The sequence below is a fragment of the Scomber japonicus genome, chromosome 18 (assembly GCF_027409825.1).
Source record: "Scomber japonicus isolate fScoJap1 chromosome 18, fScoJap1.pri, whole genome shotgun sequence".
NCBI classification, from domain to species: Eukaryota; Metazoa; Chordata; class Actinopteri; order Scombriformes; family Scombridae; genus Scomber; species Scomber japonicus.
The window spans coordinates 893,096-915,805 of record NC_070595.1 but is presented as its reverse complement, the minus strand read 5'-3'; the positions used below and the strand labels follow the sequence as shown (position 1 = coordinate 915,805).

At 39.2% G+C, this 22,710-nt stretch overlaps 1 protein-coding gene across 1 annotated transcript; it reads right to left on the bottom strand.

Annotated features, from left to right (window-relative positions):
• Positions 1 to 7,711: 7,711 nt before the first annotated feature.
• Positions 7,712 to 22,047, bottom strand: fbxl16 (F-box and leucine-rich repeat protein 16). Its single transcript, XM_053338736.1, has 6 exons — positions 21,337 to 22,047; positions 15,543 to 15,785; positions 13,937 to 14,202; positions 9,656 to 9,740; positions 8,654 to 8,717; positions 7,712 to 7,860 (listed from the first exon to the last, which is right to left on the bottom strand). The coding sequence occupies exons 1-6, from the start codon at positions 22,042 to 22,044 to the stop codon at positions 7,712 to 7,714; spliced, it is 1,515 nt and encodes a 504-aa protein (XP_053194711.1). The 5' UTR covers positions 22,045 to 22,047.
• Positions 22,048 to 22,710: the final 663 nt, after the last annotated feature.

Genomic DNA, 22,710 nt, shown 5'->3' with positions numbered 1-22,710 from the left:
TACTACTACTACAATCTAGAGTTAGCCAGTTAGCTGAATTAGCCGCCGAGTTAGCCGTCGAGTTAGCGTTTCTGGTAGAGGTGGTGACTTTGATTGACAGGTGACACTTGCTAGGGGGCGGGGTTTCAGCCAACTCGGTGGGCACTCACACAGTGTTTGGGAGCAGAGAAAGAGACTGATTTTTACACAACTTTGAAGCCTAATTTCATATATTTGGTGATTTTTTTAATCATTCAAATTTGGCAGGGTGGTTAACAACGCACTTTTCTATGGCATGTCAAACTCAGCCAGAACACACAGGCCTATTTATTCTTACTTTACACAGACATTAAGGACCCTTATAGATAGAAGAGAAACCTTTTAGTGTGGGAATGTATTCTATTACCAGCCAAGAAGAGATATCCTATCATTGGTGATAGAAGGCAAGTGAAGAAGATAACGTGTGTTAATCATGTGACCTGGGACATGATCAAAATAAATTATGATTATTGTCATGAAACAATTGTTTTATTGCTGTTGTATTGTATTATTTGGTTTGATTAAATGAGAAGTTGGACTGATGATGGGCTAGTTTTAATTCTAAACCTTGGGAAATAAGACAAACTATATTGAATGATACAGACATATAATATGAGATCAGTTTATTTGATGCATGTCAAGTATGAAGGCATATAGAATATTCCAGTCATGTTTTCCTATAATTTGTATTTGGTCTCACACTTTCATACATGGAAATTGATAGTCTGCCTTGTTTGGGCTGAACATCAATTGATGCAAGATGCTGCTCTGATATCCCAATAGAGAATATTTTTGTTGTTGAACATCATGTAGTCCAATGTATAAATATCAGCATATTGTAATAGAGAAGAGAGAAGATAAGATTGGCTCCTGGGGTCATCCTTGTTACCATATACATATCTGCAGATGATGCATGGCCCCTGATCCTGCTTTGTTGTATTTTTGTTTTTTGGCATATTCCCCTGTCCTTAAAACTAGAAATGTTCCTCGCTGGTTAAATTCCAAGTTGGAGGCTTGGCACTAGCGGCCGGTCATGGGTCACTCTCTCACTGGAAATGTAATAAAATTTGAATGAGAAATAAGAAATTGAATTGAAATAAGATTTGAATGAGATTGTTTCTGGCTGGCGTTCCAGAGGTGATGGGGTTATGATGCAGGATGACAGAGGGCTGAGTCTGATGAGGGGGTAGAATTACTGAATGGCATAATTTCTGCACCATCACATGCCTTGAGTGTAGGTCTAGATGATCAGAGGTTTGGTCTGCTGGAGGAGTCGCTGATCATCTCACTCGAAGATTGACTGAACAGAAAGAGGAGAGCAATGCCCTGTCCAGTCTTCTAGCCTCCAGTGATGTTTAAGGCTCTTAAACAGAACCCTATCTACTGGCTGCAAGTAATGAGTGGTGTGGAATGACCTATAACCAGATCCAGTTCCAGATCCAGATCTGGCATCTCTCTGCATTTTACTGGTGTATAGGACACACCAGTTTATAAGAAACACACCACTTTTAAATGAGAAAAAGATTGTATCAAAGCTGCTTATTTACCAGTTTATACAGTAACATGTGCCTTTGTGGTGTTGGATATTATTGGTCAGGTATAGACTGACAACTGCCATTATTCCTTGTGTACTTCAACTCTATCATTGTCATACTTGTATTTTTATATTTTTTATGTGTGTGAATTAATGTAATGTGTACTTGTTTTCAAACTCACTTGCCTAAAATTGCCCATTGACAGATGTATAAAGTACTTTGAATTGAATTGATGCAATATCTGATGTCATCGTTTTCCTGACACATAACAGCCAATGATATAGTTGTTAGTTATGAATTGGATGTACAGTATGCCTAAATTAGGAAATATCAGACTCCTTTATGATTCAATTTACTGTGAATTTAAATGTGACTGAGTGAACCTGACTGAGTGAAGCACACAAGACTTCCAGTGTGCATGTGCAAAGTGTCTCAGATGGGAACCCCCTCTTCTGTCTTTCTCCAGCCATCCACTGACTGTTAATCAATGATCATTTACCTCTTCCTAGAGGATGCTGCGACTAATTGTGGTCTAATATTCACAGACAGGTGATGCATGTCTATCTCTGTTGTTCATTCAGTATCTTCGCCAGAGTCATTGTTTCATTGATTGACTGTGCAGTAATATTTCCTTCAGCTGTCACAGTAGCCCTTTCAATAAATTCCATATTGGATGTTTCTGCAACTCATGGTCTATATCCAAACCCCAGGTTTAGTGCCAATACAGGAAGTATCCTTAGTGGAGTGGAAAGTAAGGTTGTGTAGGTAGAGATGGTACCTGTGTGTGTGTTGCACATTTGACTGTCATGCATGTGAACAGAGTTTAGAAACCATGATCTTTTAATATTGGCCTTTTGTGAACCAAACCTTAACTTTATCAAATGTTTTAGGAAGGGTTAACAGTTTACAAGTCTTTCTTAGAAAATTAGAAGATCTCTTCATAATGCTCTTACAATGGAAGTGATGGAGGACTAAATCCACAGTCCTCCTTCTGTGTAAACATGGATTTAAAAGTAGATGTGAAGCTAATATGAAGCTTCAGAGTCCAAATGAGTCAAATCTTCATCTTCTATGTTTCAACGTTACAGTGTTTTTAGTGTCAAAGTCTTTTTGTTACTATACTTCCACCACAGAGAAACAGGAAACACTAAGAGGGAATTTGATGCTAAAAAGACTGTAAATGTGAACCTATCCTTTGACTTTATCTTAATAAAGTGTGTGTTTAGTTGCATTACATTCATTGAACCCTAGCTACAGTCTATTTGCCATCTTTCTCTAACTATAACTATACTGCTGTTGCCAATGTAAATATATTGTTGAAAGCAAGCATTTCTAAAAGGGTTTCTGTTGGATGTTGAAGAAGCCTTTGTCACTGAACAAATTTGGAGGAGGGGGGGGGGGGTTACAGAAGTGTCCATTGTAAAAATGATGGATTAGGTTGGGTTGGATATCATACAACACTTCAGTGATCCTGTCTTTGGGTGTACCAGCAGAGTGTTGAATGGTTTATGGTAACTGCTGACTCCTCTGGTTGGATGTTGTAACAGTAAAAGCCATGTAAGGGTTAGTGGGAGGATCCTGGTGGTTCCTTTTTGAGTTAGCAGTGTACATTCTTAAGTCAGGTCAGGATTGTCTTCATCATCTCATTATACACATATTGGCCTAGAGTGCACCAGGCGCCTGCTTCACCTCCCTCTCTCCTCAGCTTTGATCTTTCATGTTCTAGGTGCTGGCAGATGATGATGAGCTCAAAAATAAGCTTGTATAGTAAGTGGACCTTGAGTGAAGTAGATTTTGTCAAATGTTGTCAGTAGATGTGTAACTAATCATAAGTTAGTGTTTTTTCATGTGGTGTTTGTTATTTAGTCCACCCCATACATTTCAATGTTACACTTTATTATTTTAGAGCTGCAGGAAACTAATATCATATCTGTCCACATCAATCCTTCTTTGCATGATTTCACCTTGCCATTGAAAATGTGACTTATGCATGTGTGAGCAGCACAGGTTCATTTCCACTGTTACCAGAAATACAAATCATTTGCTGACCACATCTGGATCTGGCAGTTGTCAACAGACTTGATGTTGGTATGAGTCAATGATTTTATAAAATGTTCCAGAGCATCTACCAAAGCACAATCAGTGCAAAGATGGTCTTCAGTCAGAGTATGATCACTATAGGCACCAGTGGCCAAAATACACTGAAAATGAAAGAGCACACAAATTCTGTCAATTTCAACATTATCAGTAAACTGTCAGTATTTATTTTACTGCTTACTTAAAGTTGTGCTGTACAAGGGTTGTAACAAAATGGTGACAGATGTAGACCAAAGACTATAGACAGTAATAGAAGTGACAGGAATTATTTACCTTAGAAAATGTATCTTAGATGATGTACCTAAGAGGGTTTGATGTTAGTGGTTTGTAGTTGAGAAATGCATGTCAGAGTTCATGATATGTAAACTTACACTTTAATCTCTGGAAGCTCATTACAGACAAAACTACAGAAAGAGCACAAAACATATTTAAGTTAATCAGTAATCATGTGAGTCAGGAACAGGCTGTTTGTGCTGAAATGTGTTTTCAGGGGAATTCAGTTGAACCAGATTATCCACTTATAAATTCATTATTGACAAGTTTGCAAATTTGCAAATATAATATTTAAAATGACTTGATTTTTGCACATGAAAAAACATTTGCATGTTCACTGTAAAATAAGAGAAGAAATAATATTATTTAAACAATAATAATTAATACATACTAATTTTAAAGAAGTGTTGCAGCCAATTAATAATAATTCCATGACCTAGACAAATGAAAGTCATGAGTTACTAGTAGCAAGTTGTTTCCCACGAATACAGTAGTGCAAACCTGTCAAGTAAGAGTGGCATAAAAATCAAATTCCAAACACTCAAGTGGATAGTTAATAACAAAAATCCTTTAATAAATATAGTGTAATACTTATAATGGGCTAATAATTATAAAAATACACCAGTGCATATCGGCACACTTGCCGTCCCCAGGTTGTTTTGTTTAAAACATGCCACGATAGAGTTCCAATAAAGTCTTAGAACTCTGCCAAGCCAAAGCTTTAGTGAGCAAAGCTAGTGCTAAAGCTAGCTTGCTGGATCATGCTTAAAACTTGTTTAAATTTGTTTTAGGGCACTCAATAGTTTTGTCATTAATAAGCTTCCACAGTATCCTCATCTTGCGTAATCAAATCAGAAATTTTGCCCTTTGTCATCTTAGTAGTACAGTGTAAACATTGTTTAGCCATGACAGAGGTAAATCTCAGACATAAAATGTTCTTATGTATACCATACTCTGTATTTTGCTGCCACATTCAAGACAATGACGGTAAATATATCTTGCCAGCACAAAGTAGATTATTTCGTTTAGGGGTCTGAAATGTCAGAAAAGAATAAAAAAACAAAACCAGCAATCAATGCATAAGCTTATTCAGGCCCAAATTTGAAGCAATGTCTCTTCAATAAATAAATCACGTAAATAAGACACAAATTAATTAAAATAAATAGATAAATAAATAAATATACTTATATACAATGAACAGATGCAGGACAACCTCTAAAATGAGCCTTAAAAATAAAAAGGCAGACCAACTAAAACATGCATGGTCTGCCATGTCAGTACAGTTCAGAGTACTGTACACTTCATTTCAGTGTAGTCAGCGATTAGCTAGAGGCAAGCAGCTACACTTTATGCGCTGCTGCGGATGCATTTGGCACAACCTAATACTGGCTGTCACTGAGCCAATCCCTTCAGTTGGCAGTCAGCACATCTGAGGACACACAAGAGGCAGAAAGCAGCACAGTGGCTCACTGTTGGACTCATCCATCTCCTTTTAATATCAGATAAGAGCTGGAAAAAAATGACTACTGGCTTTGTAATGATTAGTTTTTTCCTTTATAACATCGATAACATCTTTCCATGTTAAACATATACTTTGGTTTATGGGGCGTTTTACTATTTTTCCCTCAAACTCAGAGTCAGACACTTCAAGATGCCTTTTTGTATCTGTTTGGCAGTACAAAGGCATGTTGAATACCAAGCTTAACTTAGCTTAGCTCACGTTATGGAAACATGGGAATCTAAGGTCAAAAGTTGAAATAAATCAGATTATCATTACATTTGGATTTAGAGGTGGTTTATGCTGCATTAGTGCCTATCAGCTTTTCAGGTTCCATTAATTTTCAAACTGCTCTCCATGGTGCAGCCATGGCGTTTCTCTATATCGGCTCTGGATGCATTCGTTTCCTCCCAGCTTGCTCAAGAAAAGGGAAATAAACACATCTTAAAGGCTGCTGCCAAACATTGCACACTGTGGAAAGAAAACATATCATTCAACAAGAAATGATGAATGAGAAATCTATCCAATCTGACAAGTCAGCACAGGCTGAAAAGCAACAGAAGTTCCTTGACATGAGCTCATTTCTCTGGCTTCGATGTTAGGGATATTACTCTATCAATGACCAATTGCAATTAAAACATTTAGTATTGGTAGCCATGGATTGTTGGAGTCATTCATTCATACATTGAACTAAGTTATGCTATGTGCACAGAAATATGATACATCTGTCTGACTCTGGGTTAATAGAAATATTTGAAAATTCACAGAAACTAAAAATATTGTGTGTCCCCTGAATCTATACACTGAAATCTCCCAGCCTTTCCTTTTGTCTTTGAAGTAACCTGACATCACAATGCATGTGCAGCTTCAGAACCACATAAATGAAAGTTGATAGACTAGCCAACATGTGTTTCTGTTATCATTTAAAATATGAGAAGAAGAGTGAAGTACAGTTTAATTCAAAAATTAGATGTACCCCAATTTTGACAATACTTTAGATCTACCTTGCAAGATTGCTTGCACGAAGCTGCTAATTGACTGAAGTTATTTCTAAGGTTGAGTCCATAAATAAGTCAGTATGAGCCCCACAGTTGCCTTGTATGAATTCATGAAACTTTGTGGAGAGAAAAACTCTCCAGCATCAAATTATTTCTGCACACTCTGCTTTCCATTGAATTGACTGCTTGTTCATGTTGCACTGCCTCAACAACACAATTCCCCTTTAAAAACACAACATTCACAGTTTACAACAGTTTCTCCTCCAGATCTGTAAATTAAATGTGTATTTAAAAAAATGAAGAAGAGCAGGGTAAAACTATGAAACAATGAGCCAATCAAGCGTGCAACTCCAACACAAAAAACAAACAATGTAAACAATTGTTTTTCAAATTTTTCTCCCTTTTTTGATTTCTGATAAGACACAGAAATGGAAAAAGGTAGTGGTATCCCAAAAAGACAGGAACCTGTGAGTCCATGAAACACCCTTCACACACAGAGGGAGGGAGAAAAAGAGAGAGAGAAGTTCCATCCCTGTCATTCACTTCCTCAACTGCATTTTTCTTCTCTCTGATTCCTGTTTCACCAGCTGGAGTATGGTGTCTCTCTCTAAACAAGAGAAAACTGAAGCTTTGATACCTTCAGAGGAAAAGAATAACAGCAGTTATATTACACAGAGTGATGGAAATAGAAACGTCAGTACTGATGGTCTTCAGGACTTAATTTGTTTCACTGACCATATACAGTATGTGTGTGAGTGTGTTTACAGTGTATGAGCACATGTGTGAGTTCCACCATAGCAGCTCAAACACAAGAGTCTTTGTTTCCCCTTTCCTTATTCTTCAGCGCTGCAGCTGGATCTGTGCATGTCACTCCCTTTAGTATCCGAACAGCTAAAAAAAATCAATAAAGTCTTCAAAGAAGCTCTCCATAAGCTAAACCCTTTTGTTTATTCCCAAAAAAGAAACTTGCTGTCAGACAAGACGTCACACCAAGCTTTCCACTCCAGCATCATCTTAAATGAAGCTCAAACGCCATCCCATCATCGTCTGGGTCTGGCATGTAGCATCAGCTGCCTTCCTGCCTCAGTCCGCCTGTTGGTTCAGTCTATTCAATGGGATGTGGAGGAAGACGGGCGGGGTGGGGGGGCCCGGTAATGAGGAACGGTGTGGTACAGTAGGAGCAGTTCAGTCTCCCGGGCTGGCATTTGAGAAAAGAGTGAGGAAGAATTAAGAGGAGGAAGATTTGAAGTATGGCGGTCGGTCGGTCAGTCGGCGGGGTGGGTCAGTGGTCTTTACTCGATGACCATGCAGTGGGGCAAGTGCTGCGAGTAGTATTTGAAGAGCTCAGCAGTGGCACCGGGACAGTTGGTCAGCTCCAGCTCCTCTAGCTCCTGCAGCTGAATGAGGCCTGACAGACCGGTGGTGGTCAGCAGGGGGCAACCTGGAGGAACACAGCAGGAAGGACAATCAGCTGTGGGCTGGCTGATAGCTAAGAATGCTGCTGATACAGATGATTATTTAAACTATTGATTAGTCAACTAATTCCTTTTAAATGATGCTCTCAATTACATGATTGATATATTATAGACCAAAGATAATAAAAATACAAATCACACTTTCCTAAAACACAACATCATGTCTTTGTGTTTGTCAGACTAAATCCAAAAAAAGTAGTAACAGTTGTTTATTGACTAATTCATTCATTTTCACTGTCTATATGAAACAAAAACTGCTTATTAGATCATAAAATATATTCTGTACTAAGCTGATACAACTGTTCTTTTTGTTGTGGCCATCTACAGATCCATTTGTTAGTAGTGGAGCGGCCACTAGATGGCACTATGGGGTCCAGAAAGGAGCTGTGAGTGAGTTAAAGGATAGATTCACAATTTTTCAACTCTGTCTCAATATGAAGAGTGAAAGAGGTTTTCCTCTCTGTAATCATTCCTCCTGTTTTTACTGTTGAGCTATGGTGGAAGTATAGTAACAAAAAGACTTTGATACTAAAAACACTGTAACATTGAAACACAGAAGACTAGATTTGACTCATTTGGACTCAGTTGTTCTTGCTTCTTCACTCATTGTGTATTTTCCTATCCATGCAAGAACACCAAAGGTTTATGTACGTGTTTGCAAGTTTATATGTGTCTCAGTGTGGATACAATACTGTCAGTCAGGTCACATTTTAATGTTTAAGGACTTTCTGTGAGGAAAGATGAAGCTACAGATCATACCTGCTAGAGACAGTAGACGAAGGCTCCTCATTCCAAACAAATGCTGCAGTCCAAAATCCTGCACCTGCACACACACACACACACACACACACACACACACACACACACACACACACACACACACACACACACACACACACACACACACACACACACACACACAAGCATTCCAAATAAAGACCACTGTATGAGAAATCTTAATCACAGACAGCAGCTGCTCATAGCTGTTAGCTCTTATTAGCAGCTCTACATGTATTCATACTACACTGAGTGCTGTCAGTCAGTGTCCTCTTACCTCCCATGTCACACTGCATTTTTAAAAATATGATGGGAGGGAAGGAGCCACTTCCTTACATTTTGTAGTCTTTAGTTTTTCAATCAAACAAATGTTCAATTAGTAATCTCTTAACTTGTTATAATCTCTCATAGTGAACATCAAGTCTGCATTAAATGAAGTTTTATAACTAAGTTTGGCCACGCCTCATTTCCACACAAGAACTATTTAAACCCTTTCTAACATTCTCTCTTTTGTTTGATTTCAGGAACCTCACCCCACAAAATCAGTACAGCACCCCGTGCCTCTTTCCATCCAACTGGGATCCTGATTCTGACCTCATTTTTTCATCCCTTACACTACACCTTTCATCCCTTCAACCCTCTACCCTCATTCCTTTATCCCTCCCTTCATCCCTCCACCACTAACCCTTCTACCATTGTCACAATAAATCTTTAAACTCATATTGGAGTTGGCGTGGTCTCTGTTGACAGTATTGTTGTGAGGTAATGCAGTGCAGCCTTTATCCTGCTGAAACTGCATTACTCACGTCTGTTCACTGTAAAGCATCACAGGATATAACATTGAGCTAATGGAGTTTCATACCAAACAGAAATTAATAAAAAAAGAATGGCTGCCTGGAATGTTTGAGCTGCAGCCTATGAGGATCCAGGATTTGTGACTTACAATTTGACTCCACATCTTGTTGTGTGTATGTTTTGTGTTACCTGACAGCACCAGCGCAGATAGAGACTCCTTAATGATGACATGGTGGACAAGTATCCCAAGCCAGTGTCTGTGATCCGCACACACCTAAAAAAAACACATAACACAGCCAAGTTAACCTTTGTGTCGTCCTCCCGGGTCAAATTGACCCCTTCTGTTTTGACTGTTCCTTTTTTCCTCCTTTCCTCCCTTCCTTTTGTCCTTCCCTCCACCCACCCTCCTTCCTTCCTTTCTTTCCTTCCCTTCCATCTTTCCTTCCTCCCTACCTCCTTCTCTCTTTCTTTCCTTCCCCACCTTCCTCCCTTCCTTCTTTCCTCTGTACTTCTTTCCTTCCTTCCTCCCTTTTCCTTTTCCTTTCTCCCTCCCTCCCTCCTTCCTTGTTTCCTCCCTCACTCCTACCTTCCTTCCTTCCTTCTTTCCTTTGTCCTTCTTTCTTTCCTTTCCTTCCTCCCTTCCTTCTTTCCTCTGTCCTTCTTTCCTTCCTTCCTCCCTTCCCCTTTTCCTTTCTCCCTCCCTCCTTCCTTCCTTGTTTCCTCCCTCACTCCTACATTCCGTCCTTCGTTCTTTCCTTTCCTTCCTCCCGCCTTCCTTCTTTCCTTCTTTCCTTTCCTTCCTTCCCTCCTTCCTTCCTCCCTCCCTCCTTTCCTTCCTTCTTCCTCCCTTCCTTCCTTCTTCCTCCCTTCCTTCCTTGACTCGAGGACGACAGGAGGGGTAAAACTTCACTTTTCCTTAACTGCTACAATGAGAAATGATGTCAGCATGTCCATGTGTCTTGGATAAGATACTTAACCCCAAATTGCTCCTGATGTCTATGAATGTGTGGGTGAATGTTAAGTCTCCTCCTGGTGAACAGGTTGGTATCCTGTGTGGTAGCTCCTGTCATCAGTGTATGAATGTGTGTGAATGGGTGAATGTGAAAAAAGCACTATATAAGTACAGTCCATTTGCCATTCACACACTCTGACTCAACATTCACAAAAAACTGATGTTGTGGATAAATGTCATAATACGATGTCAGTGATGGGGAGAAAACACCTGTGATTAAAACTATGTGCTAAAACAAGCTGTTATGCATTTATAGAAACACCATACAGTTTGAGATTACTATGTGATCTTTCCAGCGTTAAGAAGACATATCACATGTGTAAGATGTGGTACCAATCTGCAAGGCTGAAACTGAGGGAGTCAAACTAATCAGGACCCATGATTTGAGCTATCTGACCCTAAACATTTTACATGTGTACTGACTTAAAGAAAGGAAATCAACATAATCAACAACTTTTAGCCTTCTTCAATAGCTTCAACTATAGCTTGGTAAGTAGTATGGTGGACAGTGTGAAACGCAGCACTAAGTTCAAGATACTTAATCTTTACATACTGTTTATATTCTACACCATTGCAGTTTGTTCTGGGTCATAAAAAGTTTTCTATACTGATCAATAAATGTAATTAAACCTTAATTCATGTTTCAGAGAGCAGAGAGAGTGTATTTTTTCATTGTTGGAGAAAAAACAGCTACTCTCCACAATATCATGTCCTATTTGACCTAAGATATGAAAATATAACATAGCAATAATGATGTAAATGTATTTAATGTAAAGGTAAAATGAGCAGAACTTTATGGAAGTGTGGGGTTTATTGTAGAACCTAGAGCCATCAGTCTTCACTGCTACATCATAAAAACTACTATCTTATTAAAACTATGAACTATTCATTTCACTAAAACACATGGCAATAGATACAGAGATCATTTGACCCAGAACAGCCTCAATGGACAAAAGTTTGTAGCATCTTTACAAAAGTATAACATTTAAAATATCATTTTTGTGCATTTTGGGCCACTTTACGTCTTTAGGGAAAGTCATCAAATTACAGCTGTCAAACAGGTCAAATGTGACCCAAACAGTATGTAAGGGTTAAGGATTGAATTTTTGCCAGAATATTGTTCATTGTCCTTTAGAACCTTATTAAAATAGTTTTGGTGTTGTGACTGGGTCAAAATCCCAATTGGAATTCATTTGGGAATTCAAGACATTATATTAAGTTAAAAAGTTGTTAAATTGTTGTTAGACAACTTTTGAATTCTTTTACATGAGTATAGATTTGATATTGGTCTGTAGTTGCTAATTAGCTAACAGCAGTGTCCAGGCTACTTTTTTATTAGAGGCTTAATACTTGAAGTTTTTAAGGCCTTTAGAAGAACACCCGATAAGATTGAGCTGCTAACTATTTCCAGTAAGTATATCATCAAGCAGTATAAACAAGGCTTACCATCGACCAATTTCTGAAGAGTTTTGTAGTTAATGGCATTAAAGTGGGTCATGTTCATCAAGTTAATTTGATGTAAATGTAGTGGTGACACATTTTTGTGAGATGTAGAACAAATGATAGTTTCTCTAATGTTTTGAATTGAATCCCTAAAGAAGGACGCAAACTCATTGCATGTATCAGCAGATAGGAGTGCAGGAGCTATTTAGGCCAGGGGGTTGGTCTACACTGGCAAATACTGTCTGCATTATTAATGTTTTTGGTGATGATGTCAGAGAAGAATGATTGTCTAGCACTTTTCATTTCTACATTGTAGGATAGAAGTCTCGTTTTATAGCTGCCACAATGAATGAATGTGACGCATAGTTTTTCTGATGTTCTGTCCAGGACTCTTTTTCTGAATCTTTACAGTTGCAGTGTTTAACAGAAGTTGATTTCATCCTTACAGCAGCAATGACATCAATGACACTCAGTCTTAGAACTGAAATTATCTAAGAGATCATTAACAGAGGCTGAGGTCTCCATTAAGAGTGCACTAGTATTCTCATTTATATTTAAAAAAACAGTTTTCAGTCTAAAATGAAAGTCACAAGTAGAAGAAAATGCAAAGATGTGATCAGACAGAGTAAATTAGCTATAACTAATTATAATTTAAAAACCCTTGTGATAAATATATCCAAGGTACGCCCTTGATTTGCGTGCATGGGCCCAGAGACATGCTGAGACAGTCCATATGTAAGTAAGTTGTTTACTTCTTTTCCATTGTTATCAATGGGGGTGTCAATGTGGATGTTAATATCTCCTGATGTAAATAGACAGTTAGATAGTCCATAGAGATTTAGTTACTGGATACTGGAATATTTTGATGGTCTATACAGCCAGGGATAACACAGGAGGGGAACATTACAGTACAGAAGCAAAATAAAAGTCTCTAAATCATTTCTGTCTACACTGAATGTCTAAAAAATGAACAGCTACTCTTCCTTACTTCTTATCAACTATGGAAGCATCAATGGAATGAAAATTCAGGGGTGCTGGTTCAGTAAGAACAGCTGCTGCGTTATTCAAATCAAGCCAAGTTTGAGTAAAGAAGATGAAATCTAATTTATGGCTAATAATCAGGTCACTGATTAAGACTGATTATTTATTTGATTGTGATCTTACATTAAGTAGTGTTGCTTTAATGGTTTTAATGATAGAGTGTAGGAACACAATGGAATGTTGAGGGACTGCATTAGACTGTATTTACAATACATGTTTAAGACTATTTGTTTAGTAAAGCAGATGATAGAATGTACACTTAGAGCAGTTTGAAAGACAGTGTTGGCAGTGTTGGGGGTACAGTTTGAGGGGGCGTGTGGGGTGTGGAGGGTGTGGACAAGGTGTTGACAGTTGTAGCTGGGGGTGGGCGAAGCATTCTAGAGGCTGTGCATGGAAGTGTGTGTTTTATACACTGTTTGGTGGAGCTAGTGAGTGCCATCTCTGTTAATAAAGGAAGAAAAAAATTAAAATGATCAATTATAACTAAGTTGTGTTAGTAACTTTCTGAATACAGAGAGAGAGAGAGAGAGAGAGAGAGAGAGAGAGAGAGAGAGAGAGAGAGAGGATAGGTGGAATAGACAGATAGGTCATTACGTCCTACATGGATAATAACATTTATGGTTTACAGATGTTTACTTAAAAGAGGTTGGATGTGGTGGATCATGTCCTAATTATGGAATCACTGATAGTCAGTGAAGCAGGAGGAGCAGGGGGAGGGTTCTTGGAGGTCTAAACCAATGAGATCATAGTAGTGGACAGTGTAGACAGCATCAAAGGACCATCCAATAAACAGGGTTAAACCAGCAGGAGATCCATTTGTGGTATGCTATCCCAACCAGAAGACTTACAGCTCAAGATCTGAACAATAACTAAAATCTTTCACTGTTAAAAATTATAGATAAACCTGCCAGGATGTAGATCAGATGGACTGAATCAGTATCACCAAAACCACAGGACCACAAACAGACTCTGACCTGTCAAGCACCAGTTCTTCCAGTTTATGTAGGTCACAGGCAATGTACTCCAGGGCCATGTCAGTGATCCGAGGGCACCAAGACAAGTCCAGGCTGCGGAGCTTACGCAGGTTCTCAGCCACCAGCTCCACACCATCATCAGTGATCTTGGAGCAGCCAGAGAGGCTGAGGGCAGTCAGGTTGGGGAGGCTGTGCACCATGTTGACTACACCATGATTTGTGATCTCCCAGCAGGAGTGAAGCCGCAGAGTGTGGGTGGTGTAGCCCTGTGGATGGAGGATCATTTTAGGGTATTTGATTAAGTAAGTGAATAACAAGATACTAATAACAGGTTCATTATTATAAAAGATGGCATTGTATAAATTGACTTCCTGTTTTGTGGGCTCTTTTAAGTTTGAAATATGCTGCATTTGCGGCACCAGGCAAAGTTTCTAGCTTCTTTTTTGCATTGGGAATGGTCTAAACTACTTGTGGAAAATATATATTTTCATTTACAAACCAGCCACATTGATACATTGGTGTATCAATTCAGAACATTTCCTAGATACAGGCTTGATACCAAACATCAGAGATCCTTTAACTTTTGAATCTCAGCTTAGACCCTGACACTCTTAATACTTATAGTTGGTGTTAGATCACTGATCAACATATTATGTTCTGCTAACAGTTATTGCATCTCCTTTACACACGTTACCTTACAATATCATGTAAGACAGCACCCCACACTACAGCCTTAAAGTTACATCATTGATGTATTGGCCACTTGGGAACACACTAATGATATTGACATTATCACCATATAAACTCTACAACTTAGTGTCTATGTTAACCCAATTTCTTTTAAATCACTTCTCAAAACCAATTTCTACAGACTAGCTTTTATGTGATGTCATCTGCTTGTTTGTTCATTTTGCTTATTGCTACTGTCTTTTATTTTATCTTATTTTTACTTTGTCTTATTTATTTAATATATTTTTATATTCTCATTATCTCCAACTGTATTCCATTGTCCTCAGTCTTGTTACCACTCCCTGTGTTGTGTGTCTTGTTTTTTATTATAATGCTTCTGCTTGCCTGGTCTGTCAAAGCACTTTGTAAAAGTTATTATTATTATTATTGTTATTATTTCTATTCACTCTCCTGTCAGTTTTGTTTTGGTCTCCACCAACTACTGAGGACTAGCAGCTAAATGTACACCAGCAATTGTGTGGTGCTGGGCAGGTAGTGTACAGTGGGTTTAGTGGAGCATTTTCACTTAAAACAGTTTCACAGATTGATGAGAGTTTAGTTTGCTCCAAAACCAAGACTGAGTTAAAATAAGCTAAAAGCTCTGCAGAATTGGTGATGATTCTCTGTGATTCTCTGTTACTATGATTATATTCCAGCAGCTTTAAATAATAAGAGATGGTCCACAGGTTAATTTGTTTTGACTCTACCAAACCAACCAGCATTTTGTTTTTATGGTCCTTTCTCATTACAGGGGTTATACTTAGCTCATTAATAATAGAGATAAAAAATAGAACTCTTACTTCATAAAGAATACATACACTGTGCATCAATTTGAAAACAATCAAATACCTTGGTTTCTATTATTCTGACAACCTACCTGTTTGGCGGTGAAGTAGGCCATGGCTGTGTCAGTGACATGATAGGCCTGCAGGCTCAACTCTGATAGGTTGGGCAGTAGCTGTGAGATAGCAGCGATGGCGTCATCCGCCACATTGATGCAGTCACTGACGCTGAGTGAAGTTAACCTTGCATTCAGACTGGACCACAGGCCGGCCTCTGTGAAGTCATTGCAGCCTGACAGTTCAAGGTGCATCAGGCCTTGCATTTGCTCCAACATGACCTGCAAAATAAAAGTAAACAATTTGAATCCATCTCCATCTAAAGTTAGTGTCCACACTTGTACAATGTTCTATTCAGCAATCCAACAGCATTTTTTCCGCCCACTATCTAATTTAACTGAGTTGAAATGCCCTGAGTAGTATGAGTCAGCATATCTGTGAATACACTTGATGTCATATTAGTTACAGTGTAAACATCAGTGAAAAGGTGGGTGTATATTTGACATCATGTGCTGTCACTGAGGGCCAGAACCCAACTTTTGGTCTAGGCAGATCAGAATGAGTGATCCATCTATCGACCTACCAGAACCAACTAGATACCTGCTCTTATCTCTAAATCAATTCCAAACCCACCACTACCACCTATATACAACACAAAACCAGTACTAACACTTTAAATATCAATACCATGGATACATTTATACTACTACAGATGAAAATAAACATTCTCCTGTTTAATTTGGACTGCAGCCTGCCTATATCTGATTCATTTTCAATCATATGCATACCCAAACATTTATATGCATTTTGACCATTGGGCATTTTTACATAGCAAATAATTTTGGTGTCTAGTGCGAATCTTGTCCAGGACTCTGTTCAGAAGTCATTAACACTGGTCACTGAAGCTATCTTGGAGTAGTCTGTTGGTAGTCAAAATACTTCATGTTCAATGACCTTGCATTTCAAGTTAATAAAGTTGTCCATCTTTGAGTTACTTATCCAATCTTGAAAATCCATAACTTGTTCTGATTCATGTATGTTGGCACTGAATAATTTATTTTAAAGATGGCTATCTATGGGTAACATCTAAAAAGGGTAAACATAGATTATCAGTAGATACAAAGTGAGCATCTCTGGTGTAACTGACTATTACATCCCTGCACATATGTTTCACACTACATACTAACGGTCATATTGCCTCCCTTTTCTTTGTCAACTACAAAAATAGAAAGTGAAAGCAACTTGAAATAATTCAATAATAAAAACAAAATTTCTAGAGAGAGTGACAGCTGTTGAGTGGTGATTATGACATGACTCTGTTGTATTGATCAACATAGTGCTGTGCATGTACATTATGCTGAATTTAAGAAGTGAGCTGTGGTGATCAATAACTTTATTAACAACCAGCCTTAATTTGTTCATCCTGGCCCATGGCCTCCATGGCCCTGGATCTGTCATTGTTTGAATACTAGCTTTTATTTAAGAATTTATAGTAGGCTACTCAAGTCAGCACCATTACTAAAGTTATGTTGAACTATAGGACTTTGTTTTACAATCCCATATTGTAGGGGTAAACACTTAACTTAACCTAACATCATCAGGTGGGTACCGTCCTTCCTTAGTGATTTGCTGATAGGACCATGTAGCAACAGAACTTCAAGAGGATCAGTTAAGTCTAGGTTTCTTCTGTCAGTGATTCACTGTTGTTTATTCAGACTGTAAATCATAACCAGCAGTGGGGGATGAGGTTAGAAAGCTTCACAGAGGTCATCAGGTGAGCACCCTTGTTCCTTGGTCTTTTGTTGATAGGCTCACATCACTTCAACCACTTTTACCCCTCCTGCTGGATAATGGTTATCTTGCCACCCAGTTCTTGTCATTTCTTTTCAGCCAGAGCCAGTTGCTGTTTTGCTCAACACCCTCTACCAGTGATATGATTTCTCTCAGTATCATGTCCAGCATTACATTGGTGCGTTTGTATTCTTCAGTAAGGCTAGGGCAGTTCCAGAGCCCCGTCCCCCAAGCCGATATTGCTGAGGTATCATTGCAGTTTGAGCCATTTCTTGATGTATGTACTGACTGTTCTAACCAGCTTCTTCACTTTGGTGAGCAATCCAAACTTCAGTCACCAAAGTTTCAGCTTACTTGGAAGTAGTCTTATCTATGTTAGCAAGGCTATGGTTTTTCCTTCAACTGCTTGCTCTGCTCTAAGTCCTTAAAGCTTGCATTGTACCACTGTCCTAAGCTCTTGATTTGAATCTTTGAAACCATTGGTATGGGTGCACCGTCAATGTAGAATCTCTGATCTTTGAGCTTTCCTTTGATAACACAGATGGTCCTGGACTCGCTGTGCTTAAACTTCATCCAAGTTTTTCCAGGAGTCGCTTTATACATGTGATGGTTGTGGTCAGAGCTGTCAGGTAATCCATATAAGAGCAGATGGAGGTAGTCATAGTCTGGAATGCAGGTGTTCTCCTCCCACCACCCATCTGACCATGGTAAAGGCTAGTGGGGAGCAACTTGCCGTTATTCCTATTTCCAGGGATTGCCAAGAAGTGGTATACTCTGATGTTGTGAGGCAAAACTGCAGATCTTGAAAACAGCTTCTGACCACTTTGTGATGGTCACTGGAACACAAAAAAGTGAAAGACTGTCCAGAGGATAGATCCAAAAGCATTGGCCAGGTTGAGCAATGCGACCTGAGGATCTCTGTCTTTGTTTTTTTGCAGCTTGAATCTGATGCCATATTATGGTTGAATGTTCTAGGCATCCTGAGAAACCTGATAAACTGGCTTTCTGTACCAAGATGTTAATCAAGGTGTTGTCTTTCAGGTAAGTTGCCATCCTTTGAGCAACAATGGCGAAAGAAATTATCTTCACCATTTAGAAGATTTCTTTGTCAGGATTGATCAATATTCAAGGCATTCTTCTCTTTGGGGAGTAATATCTAAAATCTTCTCCATGTTATGTTTTTCTTCTTCCACAGAAACATAAGAACATGTGGCGCATTCTGATACAGCCTATTTCCTCTTGGAGCTGATGCCATACTTGCCTTCTTCACAGCTTTTTCAACGTTGTTCCATGTAGGAGCAAATCTGTCTGTTATCTGTCGCCTGCTGGTGTTCTGGTTGAGGAATGGGTGTCAAGAATGTTCCTCTGTCATGTCTCTGGTTGTCTTTGTATATTGTTTTCAAATGATCCTCAAGTTAGCTTCTTTGACACTTGGAGTGCTCTGCTCTTCTCTCTTCTTTCACAAATAAAATGGATCTTTGTAGAAAAATGTTCTTGCCCTTTCCTTCTGACATTGTATTGTGAGATTTTCTCTCCGCTGTATAGTCTTACCAGGGATAGTTGAGATAGTTGTTTTGTTTTATTTGCTTCATCATGTTCATTCTGGGCGCTCGATTTCTTGTTGCCTTCTGGACTTGGGTGTATTGCTGTTGTTCTATTCTTCCTTGGGTCTCTTGGTGCAAACTTTTCCCGCCCGCATTCATAAAATAAATAAGTCTCTCCAGCTTCTTCTCTGCTGTTCCTTGAAGTCCTTCCAGGATCTTGCTCAGAATCACATTGACTGTTTCCCACTCTTTTATGCTGCAGGACTTCACATATGGATACAGGCATATCTTTTTTCTCCATCACATGTTGTGTGTGGATTGATTCCAGATGTCATGGATGAATTATCTTCCTCTACGAATGGGCTATTGATGTTCAGTGGACTATGGGTCATATCCTGCTGCTGAGCTTCACTCAACTGACTTGACCCATCTCTTATGAGATACTGGTTGATTCATTTTAGGCATTTTATCCAGCCTTGGTAATAATAATAATAGGTTTGATTTATATAGCGCCTTTCACAAACCCAAGGACGCTTTACAATGGATAAAACAAACAAACAAATAAACAAAACAAAAAAATCAAGACTGAACAGAAGAAGAGGAGGAGAAGTGTTCATTGAAGAGCATTCCAGAGCTTGGGGGCCGTGGCGCAAAGTGGACAGTTTGTTGCGTGGGACTGTGAGGAGGTTGGAGGTGGAGGATCATTCTTGGCCACAGAGAGATTTTACCTTGGACCAGCTACATTTTCGGAGCTTGTGTCCTACAGCTGTTATTTCTGTTCCAGTTACATAATTTGTTGTTATTTCTGTTTCTGTGTCTGTGTCTGAAGAACTTTTTAAAAGATGATGAGGGATCCATATTATATAAATGTTCTATTCACACATAAATAGCAGATATATAGATATTATAACCCTTTAGTCTGATTTTGGTTATTATTTGGTAATATACTTGTTATGGTCACAGCATGACAGACAGCAGTGTAAAAACATTTTAAATCTCTAAATATATTACAGCCTGTGGGTATACATACCCTTGACTCTATTCTACAATATTTTGCTGACAAACTAAAACCTACATGTATTTAAAAAACACCATTTTCTTTTTTCAAATTGAAATCTTCCATTTAAGGTGCAGCAAAATGGTTATGCACAAATCAGCACCCCACAACAGGAAAGTCCATATATAGATCATGCAGCCACCAATTCTAGCATTCTCCATAGCAACTATCCACTCATCCCAGAATAGCAGCCTAGCCTAGCAGGTATGAAGAGCCATCTGAGAAACACTCTGCCAGTATTATGCCTCTTCTTGGTCCTAGCAGTGGAATATGACAGCATAAATGCAGAGCTAATACAAACTGAAGTAAAAGAAAATCAGAGTGTCTTCACAAATGTCTTCACATCAATCCTTGTTATTACTGTCTAGAATACCATAACACCATAATACAAACAACAAAGGTACATAATGTCCAATCAAATCCACTTATAAACAGATTGACAACCAAAAGCAGAAAAGTATTCATCTTCTCTAATCTAATCTAATCATTTTTGTGGGTTTGCAGGTCCTCTCCTGTGTGTCATCCCAGTAGTGATGGCACTGACCTGAGTATTCTCTAATAAAAGCCAGTATTCAAAAAATGAAAATGTATCAAATAGTTGACCACTAATAAAGACTAATAAAAAACCATGGAGGAGGAGTGAAATAACATGTACTTTAATGGCTCAAAGGGTAAATTCAACATAACGTCAATTTTTTTTAACAGCACCAGCAGTCCAACAGAGCAACTCACTACTCTGCTGCTCTCACTTTCTCTTTATAACACTAAGAGCAGTTTCATTCGCTTATTATTTCCAATCACATTTCTTGTACACTTTTTTTTTTCAAATGGTGTTAATGAAATTCAACTTTTAATTTTCAAACTAAAAGCCTACCACAACAACAGAATCAATGCTTTGAGTCACTGGAATGTTTTAATGTGAAACATCTGTGCCGGAAGTTGATGTGCTTAGTTTCACTGACTATAGCATGGAGAGCAAAAAAAGGCAACTGGAAGGCCACTGAATGTGTACTAAAAACAGAAAGTGAGAGCAGTAGAGTGGAGAGTATGGTATGACTCTCATGTTGTACTGATGTAATTAGTGCAGGGGAAATGTAGATGTTATTATCAACAGCAAATTAAAACGGGAGCAGATCAAAAACAGGGAGACTTCTAATATAAGGTCAAATATAACACAAAACAGGAGAAATAAGTCATACTTCACAAATAATCATAACATATTAATTGTTGGTTTTAATTGTTGCTGACCTTTGTAACCTAAATGGCTGCTCAGACTGTAAGCTTTCTCAACAGGTGGAGAGTATCTGATCAGATCTGAGTATAACTAGGAATCTCCCAGACACTGAACTACGCACCATGTGCAATTCAATATCATCTCCAAGATCAGGGACATTTTTTCATCCAGTAAACTCTTTCTTTTCCAAACACATCTAGACTTACCTCCAATCCGGCATCTGTGATGGTGGACCTCTTGAGGCTGACTGAGCGAACACCTTTCTTGGAGAGTGGGTAGTTGTCAATGAACTCACAAATGTCCAGGTCTGACACGCCCACTAAGCAGAAAGACTGGAAACCACGCAGTGCGAAGGCCTGTAGACTGACAAACTCCTTCTCCCCATTGGGCAACAAGGTGTATAACTCCTTGGCATGCAAGATAGGTGTCACGCCCTCCCAAAACTTGGGCTGATACAGCACCTTACGCCATGTCTTGCATACCTGCGCCAGCACACATTTTTCAGCTGTGGTGAAGTACCAGAGCAGTCGGTTAAGCAGCTTCTCATCCAGGACAAGCTGGCGCTCCAGCAGCATGGGTTTAGGTAGAGTAAGGGGGGGTAGTTGACGAAGGGACGGCTTCAGGCCCATCAGAGGCTTCCCAGGCTCCAGGTCAGGGCCCAAGAGAGAGGCTGCTGAATGGGGCATGACAGGGCCATCCAGGTGGTGGTGGTGGTGGTAGGGAAGGGAGGATGGTGGGGGAGGAAGGATGGAGGGCACCGAGGATGACTGGCACAGACGGTTCTTGGCAGCAGGCGTGCCCTTGGTGATACTTGCGCTGCCCAGACCGTTGGGCTGGCTGGGGGGCAACTTCACCATACCGTTGCGAGTCACGCAGGGAGACTTCAGCTCGCTGGGAGTGGACATGTTCAACATTGGGAACCTGGTGAAAGAAGACAGATTGCCAGAACTGTTAAACTTGTTGGAGAAAGGTGAAGAGGACCAGTGTGAAAAGAATGAATCATTCATTCATTTAAAGTCTGTGTAAAGTAAGAATAAATATGTGTTCTGAGTTTGACATACCACAGAAAAGTGTGTTGTTAACCACCCTGCCAAATTTGAATGATTAAAAAAATCGCCAAATATATGAAATTAGGCTTCAAAGTTGCGTAAAAAGCAACCTTTTTCTCTGCTACCAAACGCTGTGGGAGTGGTCCCCGAGTTTGCTGAAACCCCGCCCCCTACCAAGTGTCACCTGTCAATCAAAGTCACCACCTCTACCAGAAACATGGACGCTACGTCTGAGAGCTTTCTGCTACTAACTCAGCGGCTAGCTCGGGGGCTAGCTCGGTGGCTGATTCAGTTAACTGGCTAACTGTAGACTGTAGTAGTAGTAGTGTGTGCTGAATGTATTTATACCTCTACAGCAGCAGGGGCGGGTTTATGCTAACGCAGAGGTGATTTTCAGACCCGCCCACTAAATCCTGAACACAGAAATGTTGAAACACAGTTTACACATTTTTTAGAAATACATTTATGACCTATTTAATGTGTTTAGAAGAAAATGTCTGAATTCACTTTACATGGTCTTTAATAAACATT

What these genes read in the sequence shown, in the direction of transcription:
- fbxl16 (XM_053338736.1), bottom strand. Translation starts at nt 22,044, where the DNA reads ATGTTGAACATGTCCACTCCCAGCGAGCTGAAGTCTCCCTGCGTGACT. An exon ending in CCTACTTCACCGCCAAACAG is followed by an intron (nt 14,203 to 15,542) that starts GTAGGTTGTCAG and finishes CTCCATCCACAG; the next exon opens with GGCTACACCACCCACACTCT. An exon ending in GAAGAACTGGTGCTTGACAG is followed by an intron (nt 9,741 to 13,936) that starts GTCAGAGTCTGT and finishes TGTTTTTTTTAG; the next exon opens with GTGTGTGCGGATCACAGACA.